A 20263-nucleotide genomic window follows, 5' to 3' on the forward strand; every position below is an offset into this window, starting at 1 on the left:
GATTCATTGAATGAAGATTATCTTCACCAGTATAGATTGGCCATGTCAAGTTTGGCTGAAGATTTATTTCATCAATCTTCATATATATTAAGGTGAATATGTAAATGGTATTTTATCTGTATTTGTATTGCCTTATAACTCAGTAGGCAGGAGTGTGACACTTGAAATTTGTAAAAAGGTCCTTTAGAGTAGATTCAAGCTTTTGTTAAAACACTTATATTATAATGTTATATCTAATAGAGCAACACAACATCATTTGGGTTTATTGTTTTTTAATAAATTACTTCAGACATCAACAAAATTAAATGCTGTCATGGTCTAAAATTTAGAGCAATAGATATCAAAACTGAACAAGATTTACTGAATTTCACTAGATGCAGAATCAGCCCCAAAACAACAGTATCAGATGATGTAAGAGCAGGATGACGTCTCACAGCACGTCTGTCAGTGAACACTGGGTAGTTTGAGAGTCACGGCTGCTCTGGGAGATCAAAAGCACATAAGCCAGTCGACCAATCAGAATTGAGTTTGTTAGCGGTCAAAAAAACTGCAAGTGTAGTGTTTTATATTTTCATATAACACGACAGGGATGTAGAACAGGAAGGCAGAAAGAACATATGGGTTGGGAGGAAATGAAGGAGGACAGAGATGGATTCCGTCAGTCAATCCATGAAGTTCTGGTGTAAACTTTGGACGAAAGAAAAGAGGAAGTGCATCCTGTCCGTTAATGTTGAGGGTACTGGACTCCTACGACTAGGGAGGGCTGGATGGGTTGAGGGAGGGTTACAAAAAAAAGTCCTCTACAGGACGAAGGGCACGATGGGTGAGCGGAGGGGAGGGTAGTCGCGGAACTCCTTCAGGTAGCTGCGGTGCTTCCCCTTGGCCCAGACGGTCATCTGGATGAAACCCACCAAAGTGAAGAAGGCCACCGGCAGACACTGCGTCATGACGGTGAAGCCAAGCCAGGAGCCCAGCTGCAACAGGAGGAGGGGGGCGTTAGACACAGACTGACCAGCAGAGGGCAGCAGCTGCAGCTATAACATGCCACTTTCAGTGGTTAATCACAGAACACACAAATGTCCTGAGGATACAATTATAGAAATGGGACAATCATTTCCTGAGACTTAAAGCTGTACTTTTTTAGAAGACTAACTCCAATCAGCTGCCACAACAAATAAATCACATTACCTCATAGGTGTAGTTGGGGCAGGAGACCAGCAGGAAGATCCAGGTGAAGGGGTTCTTGGTTGGATAAGGAATCTTCCTGGTCTTAGAGCCTGGATAAAGAGAGAGGAAAAGAAAGGGATTGTCAAAATTGTTTTCAAATCCATCCAATCATGGTTAGAGTTTGGCCTGATATCAACAGTAAAACACATCTGTCCAATGATGATACTCCCTGCCTGAGCTATGATATTAAATGTTATAGAGAAATACTTAAATGTGAAATTATGTTTTATGGGGCTTTGATTAAAAGGCATTCAAATATATTTGATACAAACAGATTTTATATGGATTATTAACCATAGCTTTACTGATGTTTTGAATACAAAATGTAAGAAATACAAAAATCCTATTTTATTTAAGTCCATCACAATGACCTCTGAGAATAACATGTCAAATGTCAACAGGATTATTCTCAAAGAGAAAAGGAGACATCCCAAAATATGGTTTCAAAAGTTAATTGTGGCCAGAACTGTACAGTTGTGTGTTTGAGTTGTGCAGGTGTGCGAGTACCTGGTGGACGGAGGTTCCGGAGAGCGATGTGAATGGAAAAGTTGCCGATCTGACAGAACTGAGATAGAAAACATTCATAGACTCTCATTAGTGATTTCATATTGCATCATGTATGTGTGGAGAACAAGATACAGACTATTTTAAAGTTAGGCCCTGAGTCTGCAAACCCTTTTTCATACACTTCATATCACTGTAGTGGCTTTTTGTCCTCAAGACAAAAAAGGTAAAGAGATAAAGAATCTTATGTTGGGGAAAAAGATCAAAATCCAGTGTCCTTGAGAGTATTGTGATGAGATTTATGGTACTTTGACAAGCAAAGAATTTCAACATCAACACAAATGCGTCTCTCTTGTCCTTGTAAAAACCCTTCTCAATGCCTCTCTGTCCTATCCCAGCCCACCTCCATGTCAAAGTGACTACGCAAACCTTTCTAATGCTGATAATACTCATATAAAGCAGCAATCAAATAAATAAAGAAAAATTGACTAAATATTGCAAATCAAAAATGGGACAAACATAGTATTTAAATGATAAGTCAAATTAAATGGCACAAGATGCACCACAGATTCTTACCAAAAATATGATGACCGCCAGTCTTATCTGTTGCTCCCCGTAGACTGCAACAAGACACAATAACATACTGTCAGTGATGGTCCAAAGGAGCTACAGCTAGACAATGCCACTGCATGTGTGATTGTTGTGTCTGCAAGTGTGGGGTCACGCACACTCACTGGGCGGCGTGTACAGCGGGTGGTTGATGTAATACGCCATCCATGCCGCGAAGCCCCAGTAGTACGTACAGTTCTGAAACAGAAGACATGACAGGAGCGTTGTCACTGAGACGTTCTTGTAGTGGCAGCGATACGCTTTGTCCAACCATAAACCATTAATTATTCACTTTTCACACAATCTACAGCACATTAACACATGGCAACGTTCCAACCGGATAATGTATCTCACCTTAAAGATGTTGCGTAACGGCATCGTCCCGTGAGAGAAGCGGTGGACAAACAGTGTCTCCAGAAGTCTCTTGACGTAGTGGAAGGAGTGACACATACAGGCGAGACTGAGGAAAAAAAGAAGAGACACTTGTGTGAGTCCTGCTAAATTATTAAACTGCTTCCTGCTATTAAGAACAAGGCACTGACAATCAAGTCAATCAAAGAATTTCTGTGCCAGCTCACATCAGCTGATGGCTCAGCTGATCCCCTCCTATGCATTCAAAGCTCATATTGTGTCCTCTATTTAAGCATTAGCTGCCAACTCTTCCACTGCAAAGATACTTCACGACCCACCTCCACCCCAGCGCCCCTGACTTCATCAATGTCATGTGTTCCGTGCTGGGGATCCATGAAGGCTCATGGGTAGGGAGGTGTACTGTCCCTTCCTTAGGCTCTCTACTATGCATGTGGAGGGGCAGGGGGGTCCCAGAACACAAACATCCCGCCAGATACAACTTAATGCATTAATTATTGAAATCAAATAAATTTGATGAAAGTGGTCCTGACTAAACTGAGTTTGCCTGTCCACATTAAAATGTGTCCTGAATGTGTCTCCTGTGACGACTTGTGATCGGATCTCACTTCCCTGCTCTCTGTGGAAACAAGCATGTTGGTCATGTGTTCATGAAAACCAAATTATGTTGCTTTAACACAGACTGATAGCGTGTGTGTGTGTGTGCTCAAGCGAGAGAGTGAGAGAGAGCAGGAGATTGAGCAGAGTCAGCAGGATCTGAATCAATGGGATGCACAAAGAAATACTACGAAGAAAGATTTGACCCATTTGAAAGAAAGTATCAATCATTATGTAGCAGTCAGTGTTAATATTCTGGCATCAAACAAATCAATGTACAGACACTGGGAAGCATAAGACTATGTTTGATTCATTGTGTTGGAGACACTCACTGTACGACCCAATGTTTGCTGGTGGTAAAATCATATTTAGGTGCATAGATAAAAGGAACCCTGAAGTAGAACATCAGGTAGATGACCAGAGGACCAGTGTACTCCGTCAGAAAGACCTGAAAAAAGAAAGAAGGAAGGACAGGGTAAGTCAGAGCTAAAGACTGTAGTGATTCATTCCATTTAGCCTCTTGTGAAATGATTATATCTTGGCCTGTTGAGGTGTTAGAAAGCTACATTAAGAAAACCCTCTGCTGATTATGTCTCTCCCCTACATGGCTCTCCTCTAAGAGTGAACTTCACTGCAGCAAATTAACCTCAGGGTCAGGAGGAACCTTCTGCCCCCCTCTCCAGTTTTTCCCAGTGGGATATCTCAGTATAGCTCTGCTTGATCCCACCCCCACTCTGCTGCGTGTGAGTTTGTCCGGACTGTTGGACCTGGTTTGAATACGTTGGCGCGACTTGCGTCCCCGTGTTTGGGCATCTCAGTGTCGTACTCACCGTGACCCAGCTGATCTGAGCTCCCAGGTCTCGGAAGTAGAAGGTTGCCGTGGTTCCCACAGGAAGATGCTGCAGAACATCCTCGTCCTTCAGAGACTTCCCCTCTGGAAAACACACACGTTCACTCTATTGAGATCCACATTAAATCATGTGTTGATTTTAGAGAAAATAAAAATTGTTCTACATTAACTTTAATCATTGTGATAAACTGTCACACTGTTGACTTACTGGCGTCGAGGCGGATGGACTGCCTGGCTGGGTACCACTGAGGATCTGAAAACAGACACATAATAATGACACAGGACATAAAGTCAGTGTTTCTATGTGCTGTTTGAAGATTTCCATAAATCAGATTTATGAGGCTTTAGTCATTACTCACGGCTCTTGTGGAACATAGACTTGATCTCTCCAATAGTGGCATTTGGCTCGACCTACAAATAACATCACAATAAATAAGTGGAAAGACATGCATAAGTACAGTAAACACACACACACACACTCACACAAAGGAACAGATAATAATCCTGTTTTCCATTTATGATGGTGATTAGTGGTAAATTTAGCCCTGGCTGTGCCCACACATCCCATGGACGTGGGCTATTTAACAGCTGGTATTAGGGTTTCAGAGAACCTCAGCGCGCGCGCACACATGCACGCACGCTAGTATTGTCCATATCAACGGTTTCACTATACACTTTTAGTACTGTACTGATTCACGAGTTATATTTGCATGTACACACTGGACTTTACTAACCAGCATTGCAGCTGCTCAATAATTAAAGACCGACTAAGCAAAAACTCCAAAGCAAGATTTTCAAATATTTTTTCATTTCATTCAGATACAAAAATGAACTTAAAAAACGTGCAAACAGGGATATCATTACTTCCTTCACCATGTTCTAACGGTGTCTCTAGATGTTGGTGAACTGAAGCGAATGGAAACTGATAGTTGTCAACCGATTACTAAATAAAAACACCATCTGCACATGACCACATTTTAACAGCTCGGGCATCAGCATCCAGTTTCTCTGAGGTCGTTGAGGTTTACGACTTCAGTGGCAGGTTTCTCCAAACATTCTGGCAGCAAATATGTTTTTCAGCTGGCCTCCACCAAGATGTTAGTGTGAAACCTCTACCTGAATATAAATCTATCACACACACACACACACACACACACACACACACACACACACACACACACACACACACACACACACACACACACACACACACACACACACACACACACACACACACACACACACACACACACACACACACACTTTTAACTCTCATGACAGAATAAGAACTTATAAACATCATTAATATTCATTTACATTCTTTCATTGTTTTTCGAATTTAACTCCTTAAGCGTTTCTGTTACAGTGATTTTCCTCACAGTCTGTATGATCCATCAGCTGCGGGCTGAAGTAATGTCGCACTGTGCATGCCCTGGCTTCTGTTCACGTCCTCCTGAAGACCACGTGCCATTTTCGGCAGCATTACATCACTGAGAAACCACCTCTCTGTGACACCTTCAACCCCCCAAAATAAAGGTCCAGACCTATCTCTGTCATATCTGTGAACTGCCACGCCAAAGGTGTTAATATTGTACATGCCTTCACACCATGGAAACTCTGCTAAGCCGACAACAAGGTATAATCCAGTAAGGATAGCAACTTGTACTTTTGGGGTCTTGTGCAGCAGCCCTGATAACACCACTGTAAACTAACGCTAATGCAATTCTATACACCAGCGGACCTCACACCAACAACACACTAAACCACCCTTACTGCTGCAGCACCGACTAGCTCAATAAATTGGACTGAAACAAAAATAACAGTGATTGACGAAAATTAATCACTTTGAAAATACCTGATTAAACATTAGGCTTAAACAGCCTCTGAAAATAAATGTGTCAAATACAACAGTGATACCCTTTAGTCCCGACTGTAAACACAACCTAAATCCATTAGTCAACATCACACTGGCTATATACTGAAGTGCAATACTTGTTGCTCTATAACTGCCCAGCAGTCCCCTTAAATTCAATCAAGCCACACCAAATTGCACACACTCGCAGACATCATTCTTCTAGCTATACGCCTAATATTCTTTCCCATAAAGATCCATCAATTACTATTACTACTACTATTCAACAGGTGAAAATGTTGCAAACCACACATTAAAGAAAGGGAATATTCCTGAATTTGTCTATAATTTGTGTAATCCTGCTGTTAAACAACAAAATCCAATGGACAGGGTGAAAACATAACCTCCTTGGTGGAAGTAAATATCACCACTTGACTTTCAAACACCACGAATATGCTCCACGACCGGGAAAAGGGAAAGAAATTAAAAGTATTTACTGAGAACTGCTTCCAGCCGGAGAAGTTGTACGTCCTGCAAACCATCTACAAAAGTGTTGACGTTAACCGATCTCTAGTTTTGACTTGGCTCGCAGTGTTAAGTCACAAAAAACACAGTGTCTCCAGTATATCTATCTATCTACCTTCTCAGTTTTTCTATTCACCCAAAGTGAGGACAAAGATAACTATAAAAATGCAATATAGAATCAGACTTTTGTTTCTGTTAAAGCAAAACAAGAAATGAACTACATGCTAACATTGACAGAAAATGTACTATAGGACAAACATCGAGCAGTCCAGAGACCGTCAACTAACAACAAAGTCACTAATCAGTCGGTTGATAATAACCTTTCTTCTCAAAGTTACATATTAGAGCAGATGCAATTTATTCCAGACACGTAGCTACTTTTCAAAAGCAGGAATCTTTCCAGTTCCGATGTTTCTGGTTGGTTTCTGGTTGATAATAAATGAGGAGATTCCTTCACAGCTCCTTTCTACAGATTTCTGCATCACACCTTGTTTAAACCACAGATTGCAGTCTAGGGTTCGAACACCTGGAACAGACTCAACCAGCTGCTGAAGGCCACAGCAAGAGAAGCAGGACAACAGGCACCACGGTGACCGTAACATATGAGAAGACACGATGTGATGAGACAATAGGATTTTCTCTATACCTCATATATAAAGAGAATTTGTCTCTAGTCCTACTTTCTATACTGCTGTCATAGATCAGTGCAAGAATATGTGTGACACCTTCAACAGTTGAAAATATCTCATGTTGCTCATCTAGAATGAGATCATTCATGATACAATACTTCAAATCCTTTAATGTCATGAATTATACGTAGAAGAAACTTTTTTTTCTGAAGGAGATATGTTGTTCTCACACACACACACACCTGCAGCTGTGAGGACATAGGCTGAGGCTAGTGTCTAGTATGATGTCTACATGGAGTCGAAGTGCCAACATAGTCACAGTGAGGCGTTAACCTTTACAAATGCATCACTTGTTGCAAGGCTGTCACATCAGTGGACGCTTGAACAGTTGTTTGTGATATTTTGTCCTGTGCGTGTCTGTGCCAAAGACCCACCGCCTCGCCCAGAGAACTGCACCCAGCAGTGTTGGGTGGAATGGTCTCATACTCTCACAGGGCAACACACCCACTGACAGCGATGGCTACAGCACCTCTATGGTCTAGAAAATGCCTGACTCACACACACACACACACACACACACACACACACACACACACACACACACACACACACACACACACACACACACACACACACACACACACACACACACACACACACACACACACACACACACACACACACACACACACACACACACACACACACACACACACACGTTTTACAGTAGGACCAGCGTGTTTCACCTGTTCTGTTTAGTGAAACACAGGCACACACAAGCTGTTATTAAAAAGTCATCTGGCACAAAGGATGTTAGTCCAGTTGCATCAAGATGCAATTTGTCACACATAAAATTGAAAATAATTAATATGTTCTTACCTTGTCCAGGAAGCAGAGCTTGTCCTTGGTCCTGGCGTCCAGTATCTCCACCTCAAAGAAAACAACAGCCTTTTTAGCTTTTTTGGCAGGTTTGCGTTTGACCGGGGCTTGAGCCGGCAGCGGGGCCACCGCCACTGTCGGCCCGTTATTTGTCTTTTTGCCACTGGTGGCTTCTAGTGCTAGGGCATCCATGTCCTCAATCCTCCTCCTGCACCTAAGTTTATTCCCTTCTTCCCCTCACTCTTCCCCCTCAGTTCTGTCGTCACTTGCTTCCTCTCGGCTGTCTATCACAGATCCACGTCGAGCCTGAGAGGAGAGGGGCAGCACTCAGCTGTGGAAATAAATCTGTACCCCATCCCCTCCCTCTTCTTTCTCCCCTCTGTCATTCTCTCACTCTCCCTCCCTCTTTCATTCCTTCTCTTCTGGCGTGCTGCTTTATTTAACTACCACTCGCCCGCCCCCCCCCCAGAGTGCAGACATATACCACATGTGTGTGTGTGTGTGCACAGTTGCAAACATAGGAATGCCCAGTATCCCCCTGGCAAAGCGTCCACAATAGACCTGTGCGTATAGAATCGTGTGAAGGAAACTTCTCGAGCCAAGAGCAGCAGCTTCATGTCAGAGCAGCACCAGACTTGGTTTTGAAACACAACCCCTCCCCTAAAAAAAGACAACTGACGACCTCCGATACCTCTCAACTCCTGGCTAAGTGGGAAGATGGTGGAGAGTTATTATGACAGAGAGCAGCCCCTCTTTCCTAGTTTGACCCCCTGTCTTGCTCTTCCAGCTAAACATAAAAGGTCTACTGCTAACTCTGCATAAGCAGCCACCGCCCATCTACACCTATGTAGTGATGTCATGGGCCCAATGTTGATCACACTATACCGTCACTCAATCTGTGTGTTACCAGGGCACCTGTTCTGAGACACCTGAGCGACCAAGCACACACAAGCACGCGCACGCACAGGGGGTTGCTCTTTCCTGCCACAGAGGGATGACAACACTCCAGGCTCTGAGGGATTAACTCAGGAAATTCCACTTTGGCAAAGCCGGCCCCCCCACCCCCCACCCCGAATGAAAGACATAGTCACAAGTGTCAAAGCTTTAGGCTTAACCTTAGCTTGGCCCCAGAGTTTAGGCTTGACATTTTTTCATGCACTTTAACGGACCTGAACGTTTTTCACATAGACACAAATATTCTAATATTAACCCGATCAAGGCTGAACATGACACTGACATGTAAATAGCATTCTCTGATTACCTTAACCTGAATAAGGTCAGACTCAGAATGATCTGAGTAAGACTTGTGGAGTTTTCTGACCTTAGATTCATTTTGTAGATATGTATACATCTTAATCCCATTATAACATCCTATTGGAGTTTTCGCAGCATTTAGCAACAGCAACTAACAACAGTTACCAACTGCTTGACATCACATCTCCAATAAAAAAAGGGATTGTAGCTTTTGCACAATTAGACAGAAAACATGTAAAATGGTATACAGTGGTTTCAAACATTATACTATTTAAGGTTGGGGTGTAGTGGACGTAATGGCACCAGTCATAATCGGGTTATGCTCTGTAACATGTCAATGGGAATATCAATGGAATATTCTATTAGCAACTCTTGAAAATGCCATAATCTAAATAATGTCATATTCTGGATAAGACTAAAAGTCTGAATATTGGGGTCCATATAAACGTAGTCATTGAACCTGGACAGGAAACTGCCACAAATGTAGATGTTTCTCTGTAGGCGTCAAAATCCCCGACAGTAAAAGTAAACGATAAAAAGTTCTGGTGATTAATTTTTGTGGCCTAAAATGCACAACAAAATTTGTCTGTATTATTTGTTTTATTTTGTCGTTTCAGATGGGATTTTATACTGTGCAAGTGATGCCTAAAGTGAGCAAGAAACCCAACACTGCTGTAGCGGGGAAATAACCCCATCTCACTTTCCTGTATGCCAGGCATACCCACTGCCACTGTACCTCCCCCTTCTCATCTATATAAAGCCTCTGCTTGGCAGTGACAGCCTTTCACCGTAATGGACACATGGGTCAGAGTGAATCTGGGAGAAGTAAACTTTGAATACGACGCTGGACGACTTCTTTTCCATTAATTTTGCGTGCACATCTCAAGGTAGGAGGGCATTCTTGAATCTAAAGATTTTTGTGTTGAGAAAGATTGACAAACTGTACATGTTGTACACATACTGTATATTGTACTGTAGTGAGGAAGTCGGTGTAAGAGCAGATTGCTGTTGAGCTGATTCAGCTCTCTGGTGCTATCTGGTGTAAATGCAATGAAATGAAAAATAAACTGGTACAGTGACCAAATGAAAAACACTTGCTATTTGATTTTTGTTGCAAGAGGATTGTGAGGATTGCAACTTAAAAAGTATAATTTAATCAAGTACTTTCAGTTTGACCATATATTTCTGTTTAACTTTAGCTTTATGTGTTGTGCCCTGTAAAAGGAAAGAAAAGACTAAAAGCCAAAGCTGTGCTATTAAGTTTAAATTGATTTGATAAAAAAATCAAATGCATAAAAAATGAACTGAATCAGAATCTGTTAAATCAAAAGTATTGTGCTGATTATGTCACATGAGAAAGCCATGGAACCAAAATGTTGTGTTTCTCAGATCCTAATTAAGAGAGAGAGATATGGGCTAATGAAGTTTGAAGTTTTTGATTGGACTGTGACTGGCCATATTAGATAAAATAATCCTTTATTAGTCCCACAATGGGGAAATTTGCAAATTTGGGATCTTTCCCTTATTATAGGTCACAGAGAAATGGTGGTCCAGCTCCATATTTTTGGAAACAGTGTGTTATTCTCAATATAACAAAAAAATGCAGTATGGGTAATTGTAACAGATTAAGTTGAATATTTAAAAATTTGCGAAAGTTTATAATGTCAACAAGTCCTCCAGAAGGTTTGGTTTTTGAGTTGTTGCTGAGCTATTATGACTTATCTGATTTGGCATCACATTTGTGATTCCTTACAACGCTGTTAAACAGCTAATGCAAAGTCTGTTCATAATAATTCAGTTTCTCAGGCCACATATGTAAAAACCTTTTCACTCGAGCAGCTGCATGGTGTTACACCATATTTTGTAACCCTGTTAAACGAGCTGTGTTGTAGCTGCAAAACTTTGTACCATGGTCAGATTCTGTATTTTGATAACTGCCTCCAAAACTTGCTTGACATTTTACCTCCATTGTGGAGACACACATTTCAGTGCAACACTGGGTCCAATAATGTAGGCACATCATAGACCTGAATATCACACATAGCTTCATAAAAGAGTCGTAACTGTGCAGGTGAGTCGTATTGAAATGCAGCTTAGGTCATTGCCACGGGTTTAGGAAGTGATAACTGAGGATGGCTGTGAAGAGGTGAGTCGAGCAGAGGGCAAGTGTTGCAGGAGTGGCCTGAGGTTGTGACCTGTACAAGGACTGAATGATAAGTGGAACATAGAGTGTGAAAAACAAGTAAGATTGTGATCAAACCAACTGTTGTCTTTCGATTTATTTACGTGTTATCAAATAAAGATATTTCTTATCTGAATTAAATTATGTTTTTAATCAGTGTTGCTATTAAATCTATGAGGAAATGAATAGTTAAAATGTTGTTTTGTCCCTCATAGGTTACTGTTGACAGAAAGAAGGGGAACCGGAGCAGCCACTGGTTTTCTCAGTTTCTGTCAGACTGCTTCAGATCCTGTCTGATGGGTTTTATATGCTCAAGAAACTCCACTTGTTCACATGTAGACACACTTAATGTTCTAGCAGTAGTACAATGGGTAAGTAGCATAGGGATACTGGGTAAGTAGCAAAAGGGAAATATACTTTTTTCCTTTTTATCCCTTGAGGAGTGTACGACAGAGTTTTAGTTCCACTTAAAGAGAAAAAAATATGAGATTTTGAGAATAAAGTTGTAATGTTACAGGAAAAATGGCATAATATGAGATTAAAGACATACTAATATGAGAATAATATAAATGTAGGTCATGGAAGATGGGGAAGATCAGTCTGATTAGTCGTCACTTAAAATGAGGAACGCGGAGGCATCTTGTTAAGTTGTACTTTAGTGTAGGTTTCACAAATAACACAATACGTGTAAAATGTCACATCAGAACCACATTATCATAAGTATCAGGACTTTGGACAGATGGTGAAAGAAAGTGGGTCTATTCTGAAGAAGGAACCACACAGCTGGAGGGAGATGCTTTTGTGGATATTTTGCTAATGACCAAACCGAATGCAATCTGTGTGATATTCAAAGGGGTTTCGTGATTTCTCAGATGAGATACGTGATCGAGGTTTTGGATCCAGGGTTAGAGTGAACATAGGTTCCTCCCGCTGCTAATTTCCTTGTTTTTTTTCTTTATTCTCGTTGAATTACAAATTCACTGTCGTAATATTATGACTTTATTACTTATATAGTACTGTATAACTATGACTTGTTATAACACAATTTTAATTCCCTAACACGCCTTTTCTCATTAAGTCATTTTATTCTCGTAATTTAACTTTTTCTCATTAAATTACAACTTTCCTCTCACAATATTTTGACTTTTTTCTCAGTTATGACTCGATACTCGTAATATTACGACTTCAATCTCGAAAGCCTTTTTAAATATTGACCATGTTATAATAATAATAATAATAATAATAATAATTATTATTATTATTATTAAAGCCCTCAAAAAGCCAATTAATTTGGCAGAGAATAAGAATAAGAATAAGAATCCTTTCAATTTCAATAGGGCCTCCCACCGTCGGTGCTCGGGCCCTAATAAACCAACCCTTTCCACGTGGTCTGATTTATCACGCTGAGATTTCGCACTCACTTGACTGTTCACCTGCATTATTGGGTAATAACAAGATAAGAAGCGCTGTGACTCATTCCAGCCAGAGAGGGCGGTAGAGCTGATGACTGTCAGCTATTTATCTCACAGGCGTGGAAATCTTCTGAAATACACGACGAGGCTTTATCCCTCAGGCGTGCGGGTGCACATTAGCTCTCACCGTGACATTAGTTAACTCCTTACAGCTTATTATCGTGAAGGAGCGGCCTCAGTAGGCCGGTGACAGGCAGCAGCTCGTGTCCGGCGGTGGTGCAGCAGCGTGCGCTCCTTCCTGTGCGTGTTTACAGCGCCACAGCTCCGCTACTGCTCTGCTCGTGTTTACACACGAACCACACACACTCCGAATCATGGAGACTGATCAAAGTCTGGCTCCATTGACGGTTTAGAGTTTCATTGACACTACTCACCTCGTAGTGCTTCATCTTGGCAGCGCTCTGCAGCCCCTTCCTTAACTCCGCTGAGTGACAGGTCGACGTCCAATCACAGGCGTAATATACGTCTGCTGAGGCCACGCCAGGTGGGTGACGCGCCCGTGCTGCAGCCAATCACAACAGGAGGGAAGCAGACGAACACGCCCCCACTGTCGACGCCGTAGCCAATGGGATTGGAGGAAGATGATAAATCACGGCTACGCTGACGTCATAGGATTTCTGTGCGCTTACTTCAGATCCGACTGACAAACTGGAACTGCTCATCTGTGGCCAGTTTCCACCTTTAACTGTATATCATAATAATAATAATAATAATAGTTTTATTCTGTATCTCAGCTTCATTTATAGGCTACATATCAACATTATCTAAATAAAATAAAAAATAATGCACTGCTTTTCTTCTCATGTCACTCTACTCATACTATTTGCACTATTTCTAAGGGAAAATAACTTTTTGCACATTTGTGTCATCTGCACATCACAATATGTCCTTAAATTTATGTACAAATGTTTTTTTCTACTCGCTCATGCGATCATCCTGTGCCACTGCACTTTATAACATTTATATACAAACCACTACAGTGAAAGGTGTAAATAATGCACATACACATCATTTTATATGTTTTATTTTTATTACACTGCCTTTATTTTAATATTTTTTATTCTCTTGTCTACCTCATGCACCTGCTGCTTTAACAACTGAATTTCCCCAGTGTGTGGATCAATTAAGTTTTCTTGTCTTATCTTATCTTATCCTATTTTTATGCCACTCTTTTAAGCTGCTATACAGGTCTTAATCGTTGCTTTTCTCCCATAATTGAAGTTATTATTATTATTAATAATATTAATAGTCATAATAATATAGCACTTTTCAAAACACATTTAAAAAGTGCTTTACAATAGGAGGACATAAACATCCCAGATAAAATAAAAAGAGACTTTCTAGTAGAAGTAGATTTTGAGTAACTTATATCAGTGCCTGCATATATTAGATTCAGGATTTTATTGTCATATGCACAACGATAACATTAAGCAGTCACTTGCAATGAAATGCTTGGGTCACATTAAAATAGTTAATTAATAATAAGCTATAAGAACAAAATAATGTAAAAATAATGACTCCACCTTTAAATAGCTTATTTTCTTTTTGTTGTTTCCTTGTAATTGTCATTCTACCCTAATAAAGTTTGTCAAAGTACAGATTCCAACAGCCACTGCCAGGCTTTGAATTGCTTGCATTAGTCAAGACATAACCAACTTGTACTAAATCTAAACAACACACTGTAATTTCTTCTTTTTATTTTCAATAAAAAAAACTAAAATGGTTAAGAAAAAGTTACATGATCCAACATTTAAAAAAAACTTAAGATTTGGCTTAAAGCAAACCATACTTGTGATCATGTGTAATTATTCTTCATGCTTTATCTTATGTGATTTAGTTTACATGCGTTTTTGTGGCTTTGTATTGTAATCAAGTGTCTTTTTGTATTGTTTTATTTTTATAAGAAGCATGGGTTTGTTGTTTATTCAGTTTAAATGGTATATATATATATATTATCCATAGATATTTGTAATTACATGAGGTCGTTTTATCATGTATCAGATTGCCATGTATAAAACTCTTTTACAGTAATTTTTCTTTTGATCAATGAAGACTATGCCTATCAAATGAACAAACTAAATAAAAACAAATAAAATAAAGGTAGCATGAATCCTATACTATACAATCCTTTTTAAGTGCTTTAAAAGTACACTATTTTGTTGCTGTATTTTAAAATTTAAACGGGGCGGAGCAGTGTTACAGCGTTACGTCTCACACTTTAATTTGATTGTGAAGTTTGGTGTTGTCTGACTGGTTATATAAATTGGATCAGTGCACACAGTATAACCGATCAACCCGGTATTGTGTTCAAATGCCAGCAGACAACCTGCTCCATCGATCAGAGCTCGCTGTTTCTTGCCCATTATTTCTACCCACCAGTCTCTCATACAGACTTTGAAAACACATCCAAATGGCGTGCTCCATTTATACTTAAGTGTGTATCCAAGTGAGGATGAAGTGTGGCCAGATTTTGGATTATTTAGTTTGACCTTGATGTCCACAAAGTGCCACATGGTTCTGCCTTATATGTCCATGTTGTGCACCACACCAGCAGAGGGTATGCTGGGGGGATTTAGTGGCCTCAAATCTGGGTCACACCCAAGTACAACACAAGCTGCTGCCATCAGTCTGTCCACAGGTCCTCTGTGGTATGGTGCAGGGTTTAGCCGGATCTGTTTGCTTCTTTTCTTATTAGGTATTTTAGCACGAGACCAATGTAGATTTTGTCTTGATTTATTTGTTGTATGTTGAATTGTAACTTGCTGACTGTCAGGGAAGTCCAACGGTACATTATTTTTGCAATGAATGACGGTTTAAACAGAAAAGTCCCTGCAGTACAATCAGCAATAAAGTTTGACATGCTTTCTTCCAGACGAGCCACGGCTGCATGTTCTTGTTGTGGTGTGAGGGATCGATGTTAGACACGGTGATGGGGTTATTTCCGACAGGGCGTGAAGGCAGCGCCGGGTGCCGTGCCCCTGGGTGGGTCCCTGCTGATCCATTCCAGTTCACACAGTTCTGGGTGGTTATGGAAAACTCTGGAAGTCTCGGCGGGCTTATAAAGAAAGTGACCCGGGCACGGCGGGCAGAGACACCAGACACATCTGATCTCCGCCAGCAGGGTCCGTGAACGCTTCATGTCGCATTGACTAAAGCAGCGCGCTGGTCAGAATGGGCAAAGACTACTACGACATTTTGGGAATCGGCAAAGGAGCGTCGGAGGAGGACGTGAAGAAAGCGTACCGCAAACAGGCTCTGAAGTATCACCCCGACAAGAACAAGTCCCCGGGAGCCGAGGAGAAATTCAAAGAAATCGCCGAAGCCTACGACGTTTTGAGCGACCCGGACAAAAAGGACATCTACGATCGCTACGGGGAAGAAGGTAGGATTCATCCATCTGTCACTTAAAGGTGGTTGTGACAGTGAAACGAGGCGTTAAACAACACGTCCACACCTGACGGAAACAACCGCAGCAGCAGCAGTGATACGTGGGACCAGCACCAGGTGTCATGGCGCCCTCCTGCTCCGCTCAGCTCAGGCCGCCAGTCCGGGCCGGTTTGGGGTTGTTGTTGAGACAGGAAAGTTAAATCTCACTGGACTTGTTTCCACACGAAGTGAGAAACGATCTGAGTCAGACACGAAGTAAAGATCAGGGGAAGGAGCAGCGTGTGGCGTTCAGGTGCCTTCACTGTGACGTCACCACTGACTGACACCATTCAAACGCTTGTTATCTTTACTATCCTCACCTTTTTGTGACCTGTGGCAACTCGTGTCTATTTTTAAATAGATATAAATGAATGGAGTTCGCCTAAATATATAGAACTGTTTTAAGATGCACTTCAAGGACCCCTCCACTGACTCAAATTAGACAACACACCCCCCTTTTGACAAGATTTCGGCTTTTGGATGTCTCAGTTCAGGAAGTATATGAACTTCAGGACCAAAATATTCAAATAGCATTGTGTTCTTATCTTACGGATGGATGAAATTATTATTATTATCATTTCTCTTTTTGGTGGGGACCCCCCAGCTTTCCTCAAGGACCCTCGGGGGTCCGCTGACCCCAGTTATAGAACCCCTGCTGTATGATACTTGAGTCATGACTGGAAATGGGTATGGTGTTGGAGGTGTTACCAGGGCAACAGCTCCGGTATAAACATAGCACAGGTTCACATTGTTGTCATGTTCCTATGTGGAAAGTGTTTTAAATTACATCAATACCTCATTAAATTGGAAATAAGGAGGCCAATAGCTCACAGCTCAACAGCAAAATCAGCTTTTGTAAGTTTGGGCCACTTAAGTTTGGGCGGTGTTGTTTACACACAGGGAATTTGAGGGTTTTTTCCGAGAGTTTTGCTGCAAGTCATTTTTTTTTTTAATTTGTCAAATATCTGCAATAGTTTTTTTTGTGGTTCTCACCGGGTTCATCAGGAAGAGAGAGAGGGATTTGTTGGTGTTGAATTTAGTGGACAACTTGCAGTGAACTCTTCTGTGTGTTGCTAGTTGTAACATATAAGATAACATAATGAGTATAAAACTTTGAATTATAATGGCATCTGCATGCATATATTAGCTCTGTGCATCAGCAACAAATGAGTAAATGATATATATGTGAGCACAGTAAATGGATGTCTCCCTCATGAAAGACACTCCTCAGTCTATAAAAATAAATCAATATTATAAAGTAACGTACCACATTTTGTACAGTTATATTAAATGATTGTTTCTCTCTTTCAGGTCTGAAAGGCGGAGGCCCCTCAGCTGGTGGTGGTGGTGGTGGTCCTGGGACCTTCAGTTACACCTTCCAGGGCGACCCTCATGCCATATTTGCAGAGTTCTTCGGTGGGCGTAACCCCTTTGAACAGTTCTTCGGCGCCCGCAATGGGGGCAAGGATGAAGGCATGGACACTGATGACCCTTTTGCCCGCTTTGGGATGGGCGGCAGTGGAATGGGCGGCAGTGGAATGGGCGGCAGTGGAATGGGTGGGTTCCCCCGCTCCTTCAGCTCTGGTATGGGAGGAGTGGGTGGTCACAGTAGTGTTGTAAAGAAGCAGCAGGACCCCGCTGTGGTTCACGATCTGCGGGTGACCTTGGAGGAGGTTCTGTCAGGTTGCACAAAGAAAATGAAGATCTCTCGTAAACGACTGAACCCCGACGGGCGAACGTTAAGGACAGAAGATAAAATCCTGGAGGTGCAGATAAAAAAGGGGTGGAAAGAAGGCACCAAAATCACGTTCCCTAAAGAGGGGGATGAGACTCCCAGAAACATTCCAGCTGACGTGGTCTTTGTGCTGAAGGACAAGCCCCATCCTCTGTTCAAACGAGATGGCTCTGACATCGTTTACACAGCCAAGATCTCCCTCAGAGATGTAAGATTACATGTATAACTTTTTGAATTAACTTTTAAAGTTTTGCTTTAAAAGTAACCTAGGAATTGTGAGTGAAAATTCATGTTAGTCTCTATTTATGATCTTAATTTTTTCCACTTTTATTTCCCCCTCCATCCCATCAGGCCTTGTGTGGCTGCACAGTCAATGCACCCACACTGGACAACAGAACGGTCACCGTGTCAACGACAGATATTGTGCAGCCGGGGATGAAGCGGCGGGTGAGTGGCGAAGGGCTGCCTTATCACAAACGGCCCGATCGTCGAGGTGACCTGATAGTGGAGTACGAGGTCAAGTTCCCAGAGAGGCTCAGTCAGAGCGCCCGGGACACCATCGCTCAGGTCCTCCCACGATCTTGAAGAAGACAAAAAAGACCTTCAGTACTCGGTCACACAAAGATGCCAACTATTTTTGTATTATTTTTATGAATCACGGAGGTTAAATTTACACCAGATGATAAAGGGCAGACTCATGAGGGAGAAGCCTCCTGTGTGTTCACTGTCCAGCATAGTGTTAGTACCATCATGGGAAGATGCAGCTGTACAGGATAAAATGTAAATATTACCAGTCATTTTTGGTGTTTGGTTAATGAATAGATTATATTTTGATGAAAAATAACTGTATTATAATGTATAACATGTATGCTTTTATTATGTGGGAACTCTTGGTAATAAATGTTCTCTCTGAGATGTTTTCTTCATTTGTATGAAATTGCAACATTAAGATTTGCACTTGATGTACTTACATACTTCAGAAGGGACTTTTTAAGTGCAAACTGCTGGAGAAAAGATTTGTGCTCTGAGAAACCTTGTGTTAAAAAAACAACTAGCAACATAGCTCACGCAACGAGTAATATTAACTGGAGTTGTCTTACGTTTCCTCAGGAATATGCAAATGTTCCAGATTGAAATGTAAAGCATTATAGTGTTGACGAGCCACCCTGTACATACCCCAACCATGCTAAGTGTAATGACACTATTTCACATTGACGTCATGATGATGGATGATTAGTTATTGGTTGGTTTACATTCTGTCTCTTGGATGCTAAAGTTAATGCATTACTACACCATATGATGTTGCCTTCATACTGTGTCATGATTACATCATTTCTGTATAATCATGAACAATTTCTCATTTAAGTTCGAAGTTTTATTTATAGATAAGATATTTATAAGAAGCCGAGATATCTTGCAAAAGGCATTTTTGAACCATGCATGATGTCATGCTGGCTTCTTCATGACATTATCATATGATGGAAGGTATTTTTGATCAATATAAGTGTTCCAGGTGGTGGAATGTAACAAATACATTTATGTTGTCACTGTAAGTAAGTACATTTTTCAGCTTTTTATTTTTGGGTGCTTTCCAGTTTTTCTCCACGACATATATCAGCATCTGTACTTTCCTCTCCATTACATGTTTACAATGCACTATGTTGCATGTTGACATTGTTTTTATATTTACCTCAGCCAAGGAGGTTACGTTTTCACACCTCAGCTCATCTGCAGATTCCCTCCCAGATAATAATCTCACCAAGTTCGGTCAGCAATGAAACATCTGTGTTATTTTGTACACACACACACACACACACATACAAACAGACTGTGGTGAGAACAATACCTTGCTTGTGTGGCTATGCTGGCACACAGCGCAGGATAACGAAGGACTCTTGAAAGTGACCTCGTTTCAACCTTATTCAAAGAAAAGAGGGCTGTTCTTCAAATGTGGTTTGGGGGTTAGTTCAATAACCATGGTGAAAATTCTTAACATCACATTCTTAAAGAGATAGTGCACCCAAAAATGAAAATTCACTATAATTTACTCACCACTATGGAGGGGTAGGTGAAGTGTTTCAGTCCACAAAAATCTTTTGGACTTTCAGGGTTAAAACAGTGTTGTAGCCAAATCCAATATGATAATATGAAGT

General features: G+C 41.1%; 2 protein-coding genes across 5 annotated transcripts; one reads left to right on the forward strand and one right to left on the reverse strand.

Annotated features, from left to right (window-relative positions):
- Positions 1 to 255: 255 nt before the first annotated feature.
- Positions 256 to 13418, reverse strand: tecrb (trans-2,3-enoyl-CoA reductase b). Of its 4 annotated transcripts, none has more exons than XM_035175541.1 (12): positions 13324 to 13418; positions 8042 to 8092; positions 4516 to 4567; positions 4365 to 4409; positions 4137 to 4240; positions 3639 to 3754; positions 2695 to 2800; positions 2466 to 2538; positions 2308 to 2351; positions 1735 to 1792; positions 1189 to 1277; positions 256 to 974 (listed from the first exon to the last, which is right to left on the reverse strand). In XM_035175541.1, the coding sequence occupies exons 1-12, from the start codon at positions 13336 to 13338 to the stop codon at positions 801 to 803; spliced, it is 927 nt and encodes a 308-aa protein (XP_035031432.1). In that variant the 5' UTR covers positions 13339 to 13418; the 3' UTR covers positions 256 to 800. The 4 variants fall into 4 exon arrangements, with proteins under 4 accessions (XP_035031432.1, XP_035031422.1, XP_035031413.1 ...); XM_035175531.1 differs by having other exon boundaries at positions 2460 to 2538; XM_035175522.2 differs by lacking the exon at positions 13324 to 13418 and having other exon boundaries at positions 8042 to 8427.
- On the forward strand, positions 12775 to 19023 carry dnajb1b (DnaJ heat shock protein family (Hsp40) member B1b). The gene is made up of 3 exons (XM_035175499.2): positions 12775 to 16331; positions 17687 to 18318; positions 18462 to 19023. The coding sequence occupies exons 1-3, from the start codon at positions 16121 to 16123 to the stop codon at positions 18693 to 18695; spliced, it is 1077 nt and encodes a 358-aa protein (XP_035031390.2). The 5' UTR covers positions 12775 to 16120; the 3' UTR covers positions 18696 to 19023.
- The last annotated feature ends 1240 nt before the right edge of the window (positions 19024 to 20263 follow it).

The sequence above is a fragment of the Hippoglossus stenolepis genome, chromosome 2 (assembly GCF_022539355.2).
Source record: "Hippoglossus stenolepis isolate QCI-W04-F060 chromosome 2, HSTE1.2, whole genome shotgun sequence".
Taxonomy (NCBI): Eukaryota; Metazoa; Chordata; class Actinopteri; order Pleuronectiformes; family Pleuronectidae; genus Hippoglossus; species Hippoglossus stenolepis.

Coding starts and splice junctions, on each gene's coding strand:
- dnajb1b (XM_035175499.2), top strand. CDS start 16,121: ATGGGCAAAGACTACTACGACATTTTGGGAATCGGCAAAGGAGCGTCG. Junction 16,332..17,686: donor CGATCGCTACGGGGAAGAAG/GTAGGATTCATC, acceptor TCTCTCTTTCAG/GTCTGAAAGGCGGAGGCCCC. Junction 18,319..18,461: donor CCAAGATCTCCCTCAGAGAT/GTAAGATTACAT, acceptor CCATCCCATCAG/GCCTTGTGTGGCTGCACAGT.
- tecrb (XM_035175512.2), bottom strand. CDS start 8,233: ATGGATGCCCTAGCACTAGAAGCCACCAGTGGCAAAAAGACAAATAAC. Junction 3,755..4,136: donor CTCAGATCAGCTGGGTCACG/GTGAGTACGACA, acceptor TTCTTTTTTCAG/GTCTTTCTGACGGAGTACAC. Junction 2,352..2,459: donor GTACACGCCGCCCAGTGAGT/GTGCGTGACCCC, acceptor GTCTTGTTGCAG/TCTACGGGGAGCAACAGATA.